At 41.5% G+C, this 10455-nt stretch overlaps 1 protein-coding gene and 1 non-coding gene across 2 annotated transcripts; one reads left to right on the forward strand and one right to left on the reverse strand.

Moving 5' to 3' along the window:
* Window positions 1-7976: 7976 nt before the first annotated feature.
* Window positions 7977-8085, reverse strand: LOC148547228 (small nucleolar RNA R71). Its single transcript, XR_015897669.1, has one exon. It is a non-coding gene; the product is annotated as a small nucleolar RNA R71 (small nucleolar RNA).
* Window positions 8086-8913: 828 nt separating this feature from the next.
* LOC107610494 (uncharacterized) lies at window positions 8914-10068 on the forward strand. The gene is made up of 2 exons (XM_016312544.1): window positions 8914-9849; window positions 9934-10068. The coding sequence occupies exons 1-2, from the start codon at window positions 8914-8916 to the stop codon at window positions 10066-10068; spliced, it is 1071 nt and encodes a 356-aa protein (XP_016168030.1).
* Window positions 10069-10455: the final 387 nt, after the last annotated feature.

Consider the following 10455-nt stretch of genomic DNA (forward strand, 5'->3'; position numbering starts at 1 on the left):
CTCTTTTGTATTGGATGTCGGTACACATTTTAGAAGGGGTATTGAGAACCCTCTCCTGTATAAGATGTCGCCCGCCATGGTGTAGTACTGTACTTCTCGTATTAAACGCTTTGCCTCTTTCTTGTCTGTGGAGAGTGTTTCCGTTTTGAGGTATTTCATTATGGGGGTCATCCACCCCTGATCCTGACCTGATATGGTTAGGACTTTTTCTTCCTCTAATATTGATGGGTTTTGCAATGTTTCCTGGACGAGGCTTCTATTATTGCCCCCTGGTTTGGTACTGGATAGTTTTGAGAGTGCATTAGCTCGAGCGTTCTGTTCCCGGGGTATATGTTGGATCTCATATTCCCTGAGTTGTTCGAGCTGTTCTCTGGTCTTGTCCAAATATTTCTTCATGGTGGGATCTTTAGCTTGGTACTTCCCTTTTATTTGTGAGGTAACTATTTGAGAATCACTAAAGATGGTGAGCTTTTGAACTCCTACCTTCTTAGCTAGCCTCAAACCAGCCAGTAATGCTTCGTATTCGGCTTGATTATTTGAAGCAGGGAATTCGAACTTTAGTGAGAGTTTGATTTGGGTTTCCTGATCACTTTCTATTATCACTCTTGCCCCACTCCTGGTTTTGTTTGAGGATCCATCCACATAAATATTCCACTTTATGGGAGTTCCCGAGGTATCAGTGTACTCGGCAATGACGTCGGCCAGATACTGTGATTTGATTGCTGTCCGAGCTTCATATTGCAAATCAAATTCGGACAACTCGATTGTCCACTGTAGTATTCTTCCAGCTAAGTCTGTCTTCTGTAGAATGCTTTTTATGGGCTGGTTGGTCCGAACCTTGATAGTGTGTGCTTGAAAGTATGAGCGAAGTCGTCGGGAGGCGAGTATGAGGGTGTAGACGAACTTCTCAATATTTTGATAGTTTAACTCGGCCTCTTGTAGGACTTTGCTAATGAGGTGGATGGGTTGTTGCCCGCTTTCGTCCTCTCTAACTAGTGCTGAAGCTATTGTCCGATTTCCTACTACCAGGTATAGTGCGAGTGCTTCTCCCTCCCGTGGCCGGGTAAGAATAGGCGGTTGCCCCAAGAAACTTTTGAAATCTTGGAAGGCTTTTTCCCACTCTTCAGTCCATTCAAACCTCTTTCCCTTCCTTAATGTGGCGTAAAAGGGGAGGGATCTTATGGCCGAACCGGCTAAGAACCTGGACAGAGCTGCTAGTCTTCCGTTGAGCTGTTGTACTTCTTTAACACAGGTAAGACTTTTCATGTTGAGTATAGCCCGGCATTTATCTGGGTTTGTCTCAATTCCTCTCTGTGTGAGCATGAAACCCAGGAATTTGACTGCTTCTATCGCGAAGGTACATTTTGCAGGGTTAAGCCGCATACCATGCTTTCTGATGGTGTTGAACACTTTTGCGAGGTCAGTTAACAAGGATTCCTCATTTTGTGTTTTTACCAACATATCGTCGACGTATACCTCCATCAGTTTCCCGATGTGTTCTGTGAAGACTTTATTCATTAATCTTTGGTAGGTAGCTCCTGCGTTCTTGAGTCTGAACGGCATGATGTAGCAGTAATTTGCTTTGGGAGTTAGGAACGAGGTCTTTTCTTGGTCGGGTGGATATATCGGGATTTGGTTGTATCCTGAATAAGCATCCATGAAGGAGAGGTACTTGTATCCCGAAGATGCATCCACTAGAGCGTCTATACTTGGTAGTGGATATGGATCTTTTGGGCAAGCTTTATTGAGGTCGGTGTAGTCAGTGCACATCCTCCACTTCCCATTTGACTTTTTCACCAGAACGACGTTGGCTAGCCATAGTGGGTATTTGACTTCTCTTATGAATCCTGCTTCCAGTAAGGCTTGTACCTGCTCTTCCACAGGTTGGGACTTTTCTGGTCTGAGCTTCCTACGCTTCTGCTGCACTGGCTGAGATCCTGGGTATACCGCCAGTTTGTGACACATTAGTTTGGGATCTATGCCTGGCATGTCTACAGCCTTCCATGCAAAGAGATTGGCTTTCTCCTTTAGGAATTGTATCAGAGACTCCTTCAGGTCTCTTTTCAAGGTTCCTCCAACATTGGTCATTTTATCCTGAGCATCACCGATTTGGACCTCTTCAGTTTTGCCTTCAGGTTGTGGACGAGATTCTTTGCGAGCTCGAACTTCCCCGAGTTCAATGGTGTTGATTTCCTCTCCTTTGGGGTTGCCTTTGAGGTTCAGACTTTCATTATAACAGTGTCGCGCAATTTTTGGTCTCCTTTTATCGTTGCGATCCCTTCCGAAGTTGGGAACTTCATACACAGATGTGGAGTTGAAACTACTGTAGCGAGCTGGTTCAATGTTGTCCGACCTACTGAGCTCACGTCGACTACTATGTAGTATATGTTGAGTGTCCTTGACCGGGTTCCCTTTCTGAAGGTTGTATGTATCGAGATATATTCAAGTGGTTGGATTGGAGTATCTCCCAGCCCGAATAAGCTATTCGGATATGCTCTGAGCTCTTTTTCTTGTAGGCCGAGTTTGTCGAAGGTGGACTTGAACAAGATGTCCGCGGAGCTTCCTTGGTTTACTAGTGTCCTGTGAAGATTAGCATTGGCCAATATGATAGTAATGACCATGGGATCATCATGTCCCGGGACGACACCTATTGCATCTTCTTTAGTAAAGGTAATTGTGGGGAGGTTGGTTGTCCTCTCTCCTTCCCCGACATGATATACTTCTTTAAGGTGTCTTTTGCGAGATGATTTAGAGATTTCTCCTCCTACAAATCCTCCATTTATCATGTAAATATATCTCTCAGGAGTGTGAGGTGGTCGTTCGGTTCGCCCGACCTCTTCATCCCTTCTTCTTTTTCTTGGTTCGTCCGTCTTGTTAGCTAAGTACCGATCTAGTCGACCTTCTCTTGCCAATTTCTCTATGACATTCTTCAGGTCAAAGCATTCATTAGTGGGATGTCCGTAAATTCGGTGGTGCTCGCAGTACTCTGTCCGATCCCCCCCCTTTTTGCTTTTGATTGGGCGAGGTGGAGGGATCTTCTCAGTATTGCATATTTCTCTGTAAACATCTACAAGGGACACCCGAAGAGGGGTGTAGTTGTGGTATTTTCTTGGCTTTCCACTGGGTTGATCTTCTTTCTTCTTGGACTCTTTTTCCTTGCCCATAGATGGGTAGGAGAATCCAGATTTTGAGGTCTCTCCTAGTCGTGAGTTTTCCTCCATATTAATGTACTTTTCTGCTCGCTCTTGTACCTCGTTTAAGGACGTCGGATGCCTTTTTGATATGGAGTGGCTAAAGGGTCTTTCTCTTAGGCCATTGATGAGATCCATGATGGCTACTTCTGTTGACAGACTTTGTATGTCCAGAAATGCTTTGTTGAATCATTCCATGTAGTTGCGGAGACTTTTCCGTTCTCCTTGCTTGATCCCTAATAGGCTCGGGGCGTGTTTGGCGTTGTCCTTCTGAATGGAGAATCTGGCAAGGAATTTTTTGGCTAAGTCGTCAAAACTTGTGATGGACCTGGGAGGCAAATTGTCGAACCATTTTATGGCTATTTTTGTCAGGGCTGTCGAGAAGGCTTTGCATCGAACAGCATCCGAGGCGTTAGTGAGATACATTCTGCTCCTGAATTGCTGAGATGATGGCTGGGATCCGAGGTACCGTCATATGACGTCATGTCGGGAGCTTTAAAATCTTTTGGAACTTTAGCTTTCATGATCTCTTTGCTGAAGGGATCTTGGTCCTTGTGGGAGTTATCCTCGTGGTTGGAATGAGTAGTTCTGGTCTTGAGGTCGGCTTCGAGCTTTAGAAGTTTATCCTCTAGATCTCGTCGTCTCCTAGTTTCTCTACAGAGGTCTCTTTCAGCTTCTCGCTGATGTTCAGCCTCTTGTTCGAGCTGTTTGAGGCGATCTTGTTGTTCTCGGATGGCTTCCAAGATTTCTGTGTTTGTGTTGGAGGGTTGTTTATCTCCTTTATTCTGAGGTACATCTTTTGATGTGGTATCCGTGTTTTTAAGCGGAGTTCTTTCTTCCAAACCAGAGTTGTGGTTGTTGTCATGGTCGTCCGCCATGGTGATGGGATGACTTCCAGGTTCCCCGGCAACGGCGCTAATGTTCTGAGGGTTACCTAAAACTGAAGGTCGATCTCGGATGAGATCTGCTGTAGTGGCCAGAGTTGTCGTGTCCGACATGGTGGAACTGGTGGAGCTGGAGATGCTGCTGATCCTTCGTCACCGGAGGGTGGTGGTACCTGCAAGAGACTCCGATGCTTAAGTTAGCATGGGCTTTAAGCAGGTTTTTAGTAAAATCAGAGTATGAGTTATACCTGGGTGCTCCAGTGTATTTATAGTGGTGTGGGCTGACCTTTCTAGATAAGATAAGTTAGTTATCTTATCTTTATCTTTAAGTGAGGTCATCTTTATCTTCTGGGAACCGCCCTTGTCTTTCTAGGCTTTAACTGCCTTTAGATTGGGCTGTGTCCCTTCATTTGGGCCTGTTTGGGCTCCTCATGTCGATTTGGCCGAACTCTTTTAAAGAAGAGGTCGGAAGTCCTATCCGGAAGAGGTCGGTTGCTTTGTCTTCGATCTCCCTAGGTCGGATAGCTTGACCCAGGGTATGAACACTAGGATTTGTGGATTAAGAACAACTATTCTCACTTGACTTACTCTTCGATGTTAAGGGTTGACTAGGTGAGATTAATCCATTATAATTTTCATAATTGTGGTTATGACAAGGAAGGAATTTCCTAACTCAACCCAAGCCAAGACTTCCCTTTATGCCTTGAACCATATTTTAATTACTTTAAAGATTTACTTGTCTATATTACATAGATAGTTCTTTAATTCGTTATTAGTTCATTAGTTACAATTTTGATCGTTCTTTAATTCCTTTATTTGGTTGCTTCATTATTGAAACCCCCCTTTCATAACTAAACTTTTGCACTTGTGGTCACTAGCTCTTTGGGAAGATGACCCAGGATTCTACTCCCATTTAATTTAGTTTGAATTGTGACATATTTATTCTAAACTCTGGTGGAGGGTTACTTGCCGGTCTAGACTATGCTTGCAACGAGATTCCATATTTTGTGAAATTCTAGATCGACACTAATCCCCACACCACATATCCACTTCGTATTCAAAATAAATGTACAATTCATCAGTGTCCCTGTTCATTAGCTTATTTTTCCTCATCTGATTAATCTCCATATCCCCCTTAATGGCATGAAGACCAGCCTTCATGTTGGGTGCTCTCATATCAAGCCAAAACATCTCCTTATACCCTGTGTAACCTAACTCCTTAAACAATGTCACCAGGTCAAAAAAAATCACATAATCTAGGTCCAACAGGAGAAACCTCTTCACTTTTCCATGCATGTAGGAGAGAATGACGGAGGAAAAATGTCGGTAAATATTTTCACAAAAATATCACGTTGCAAGTATAGTTCTAAACCGACAATTAAACCTCAATCAACGTTTAGATTGTTTGTCACTTAAGCAAACCCAATAAAATTAACCGAAGTATTTAAACCTCGGGTCATCTCTCAAAGGAATTGCAGGGAAGTGTAGTTTATTATTGGCTATGAGGTATATTCTTTTTGGGGTTTTGAAATAAGGAACAAAAAAATATAAATTACGAGAAAAATAAACTAACAACTAAGAAAGGTCTTAGCAAGGATTGAGAATTAGAATTCATATCCTCATTATCATCATCAATTATGATGGTAAGTGCAAATCGCTTTCACTTAGTTATCCTCTAACAAATGAAGGAAAGTCAAGCGAGCAAAATCGACTTAAGTTCACAAGTCCTAATCAAAGACTGGATTTAGTGAGGCTCAAGCCAACTAGCAACTTTCGATCACCAATCAACAAAAGAATTTTGATAACTCAAGAGTCTCTAATTAATCAATCCAAGTCAAGAATATAAAATCTATTTTAAAATCCAACCAAGCATTTTATCAAACACTTGGAAGGCACAAAATGAAAGCATAGAAAAGTAACAAGAAATAGTGAAATCTAAGATTAACAAACACAAGGAATCAATAACCAACAATTAAAAAAAGAAGCAATAAACATGAAATACCTCAAATTGCATTAAAAGAAAATTGAATCGGACAAAAAAATTCATAAACTAAATTGTAAAAATAAAGAAACCAACAAGAGAAGATAAACTAAGATACTAGAACAATAAAAGGTAGAAGAAAACTAAATTAAATCAAGATAAAATTTTGAAGCTAAGAAGAAATAATACTAAAAATTCTAAAACCTAGAGAGAGGAAAGAGCCTCTCTCTCTCTCTCTCTAGAAACCTCCATCTAAAACCTAAAGTGTGAAGGAATGAATGTGTATATCGTCCTTCCAGCTTCACTCTGCAGCCTCTTGTCTAAGTTTTTGGGCCTGAAACTTGGTCAAAAGCAGCCCAGAAATCGCCCCCAGCGAATTCGCTTTACTGAGGCACGTGACGCTTGTCACGCGTACACGTCGATTGGAAAATGGCTTGATCACGCATACGCGTCAGCCATGTGCGCGCGTCGCCTCCAGCTTCTCAAATCTCCAAATTCTTGCGTTCCTTCCACTTTAGTATGCTTCCTCTTCATCCTCTATGCCATTTCTGCTCTATAAATCCTGTAATCACTTAACGCACATATCACGGTATCGAACGATAATAAAAGAGGATTAAAAATTATCAATTTTAAGGCCAAAGAATCATGTTTTCAATCATAGCACACAATTAGGAAGGAAACTTAAAAACATGCAATTTACATGAATAAGTGTGAGAATAATTGATAAAATCCACTTAATTCAATACAAAATAAACCATAAAATTGTGGTTTATCAGAGACCTCCCTCAGCATCTCTCTAAAATCTCCCCCATGATGAAACACTGGAATACTTATATATTCATACATCTGCGAAAAATAAATATGCATTAGAATCTTAGTGGCACATTGAAACAACAAACGAGAGACAAGCATTTCAATTTTTCCTACCACAGTTCAAATTAGTGGAATCTGTTTCTAGATTTTCCTAATGTGTGCTTAAAATAATATATTATCAACCCCGAGTAATCACGTTGGACATTACTTAATCAAGTTTTATGTTTTCTTTGTTCAGGACCACAAGTGAGTTATAAAGATCAATGGTGGTGTGTCAGAGTAAGTTAATAGGACCACATAAAGCACAAGAGACAAAGAGGTCCATCAATAGTGTGAATACTTGATTTTTGTTTGTCACTTGACACTAATTGGTAGCTAGTACTTTTATTTGGATAGTTTTAGTAGTTATTAACTATTAGACCCTTTTTACTTGGTTTATTACTCTTGCTTTGTTATGATAATTGCATGATTTCTATGATTCGTCAGTTAAATGATGCGGTCGCTTCCAGACCTGAGCTTAACCCCTTTTGATCCTGAAATCGAAAGGACTTTAACTTATCTTAGGCAAGCTCGGCGCCAGTTAGCATTTGTGTATAGTGAATCAGATTCTCTTGAAGAGTGACCCGATTCACAATCACTTTCTAACCGTGATTCTCATTCTTCATTAAACGAGGAACCTTGTATTCTTCTATTGGAAGTGCTGAAATTTCTGTGAGTGAATTAGGTGACAACAACATGGTGGCATCACCTCGGAGAATCACTCTCAAAGAGGCCGGAGCTCCAGATATTACTTTGCAACCCGTGCAAGTTCGGTACCCCGATTTAGATGAGAACTTTGAACTCAAGACGGGTTTGATCAACTTACTTCCAAAGTATCATGGTTTTCCGGGTGAAGATCCCCTCAAGCACTTGAAGGACTTTCAAGTTGTGTGCTCAACCGCAAGAAGGCATGGCTCGGATGAGATAGACTCATGGTTTTCGCGTTCCCTTTCTCTTTGGAGGAAAAGGCAAATGAATGGTTTTACACCCAATCTGATGAAGTGATAACTAATTGCGATTTGTTGCACAAGGAGTTCCTTAAGAAGTTCTTCCCACCTCAAAAGACGGATCGTTAGAGGAAAGAAATCTCATACATCATGCAAAGAGATGGAGAAACCCTTTATGAATATTGGGAAAGATTCAAGAAGTTGTTGGAATCTTGTCCTCATTATCGCATTGATGAACTAGTACTCATTAGCTACTTTTGTCAAGGCTTGTCCCTCAAGACAAGCTACTTATAGATGCCTTAAGTGGAAGATCTCTCACTAAAAACAAGACCGCGGAAGAAGCTTGGGAAGTCATTGCGGATTTGGCGGATTCAACTCAACATTTAAGAATAAGGAACACCCAACCAAAGGCTATAAGTGAAGTCTCACCTTCGGGTGACGCTATCTTGACTAAGACACTTGTTAAAATGATGGTTTTGTTAAGGCAAATTACTCAAGGTCAACAAATTCCACAAATGTTGCTAGCTCCACCTCAACCTCCTAGGATTGAAGGGCCTTCTAAATCTTGTGGTATTTGTGCTTGCAATAGTCACTACACCATTGAGTGTCCTCAAATCTAAGAGGACAACACATTAGCGGTGGCAAATTCTTATCCACAAAGGTCCAACTTAAATTAAGGCAATCAAGGATCCTACCACTATAGAGGAAGCCAAGGTCAAGGGTGGAGAAACAACTTAAATCAAAGATAGAATCAATCCTCTCAAGTTCAACCTTTTTTAACCTAACAAGCTTACTATCACCAACCCTCTCAAGGCCAACAACCTTACCAACAACCACCGCAACCCCACTACCAATCATATCAACCACAAAGCCCACCCCACCCACAACCTAATCAACAATCACACTCTCAACTTCAGGCAAGATATCAACCACCACACACTAGGCCTACACTTCACCAAAATAATCAACCATCCTCTTCAAACCAACCTCATATGAATGACGCACTTCAGAGCTTCATACAAGAGCAACGGGAGTTCTACAAGAAGCAAGAAACTTACATGGCAACCATTGCCGAAGCTTTATCCCGATTGACTATATCTCCTTTCAACAATCACAACCCCCCTCAAGCTTCTACCTCTAGCGGCCTACCCTCTCAACCTCAAACAAACCCCAAGGAGAGCATCAATGCTATAACCTTAAAGAATGGTACCAAATTAGATGAAGTTGGTCTCAAGCCTACAAGTGTAAATAAGGAAGCCCACGATGAAGAAATCGAAGAGGAGGTAGAATTGAATAGAGGTGAGAAGGAAGATGTTGAAAGAGAAGAGGAGGATCCATTAAAAGTCAAGGAGCCTAAAAGGAAAAATCCTATTGAGGAACCCACACCAATTCCTTTTCCAACGGTGGCTAAAAAGGCCAAGAAGCATGACGACTTTGATCCTAATATGGTGGAGATTTTCAAGAATGTGGAGGTTACCGTCCCTCTTTTTCAAGCCATCCAACAAGTTCCAAAATATGCCAAATTCCTAAAGGATGTTTGCACTCACAAGGAGAAAATTGGTGAGCAAAGTAAGAATCCGGTAAATGACTCTATCTCCTTTCTTATTCCGGAGAAGTATGGTGATCTCGGTCCTTGTTTCGTGACTTGTGTGATTGGTGGAATGGAGTTCATGGATTGCATGTGTGATTTGGGAGCTTGTGTGAGTATTACGTCCCTCCCTATTTATGAAAAATTGAACTTGTCACTTTTGAAGCAGTCCAGGACAAGATTTGTGTTGGCGGACAGAAGTATTATTTTGGTTGTGGGGATTGCAGAGAATGTGTTGATGAGCATTCAAGGTTTGGTCTTTCCGGTGGATTTTCACATTTTGGAGATACCTCCAATTGATTCGGATAAGCCATCTTCCATCTTCCTTGGGTGGCCATTTTTGAAGACATCTAAGTTCAAGTTAAATGCATTTTCGGGAGCCTATTCGTTTGAAGCCGAAGGGAAGGTGTTGAAATTCACCTTGGATGGAGCCAAAAAACCAACCCTTGAAGTATAATCTATCTTTGGATATGATCTAATTAAAGAACAGATGATTGAGCCTAAGGTTGGCCAAGAAGAAGAAAAGGTTGTCAAGGAGCCTAAGTCATTGGAGCACACAAAAGCTAAGCATGCTGAGGAGTTGGAGATTTTCCTCCTTGGGGTGGCTTCAAGTAGTGATCATTGAACTCATGCACGTCCAACTTAAGGACATTAAACCAAAGTGCTTGGTGGGAGACACCCCACCATGGTAATATTGTTCTAACCCTTCTCTTTGTTTATAATTTAATTTCATTGCATTTTACTTGCTCTAGGTAACTTAGGATTAGTTTAATTTTGAGCTTAGGATAGGTTGATTTTCATATGGATCATGAGTTGATGAATTTCTGAATGTTTTAGGTTGAAACTTATATTGAGCTTAAGTTGAGTGCCTTAGAAATTGAGGCAAATTTTTGGAGAAATAGGGCAGTGTGTGTACGCACCGATATGTGCATACGCCAACCCTTTTGCGCGCCCTCTGTTGGGAACGCTCGCACGTCTCTGTGCGTGTGCATCCCCATTTTTTGCCCTCTGT

Source organism: Arachis ipaensis, chromosome B8 (genome assembly GCF_059453495.1).
Source record: "Arachis ipaensis isolate K30076 ecotype BB chromosome B8, ASM5945349v1, whole genome shotgun sequence".
Lineage (NCBI taxonomy): Eukaryota > Viridiplantae > Streptophyta > Magnoliopsida > Fabales > Fabaceae > Arachis > Arachis ipaensis.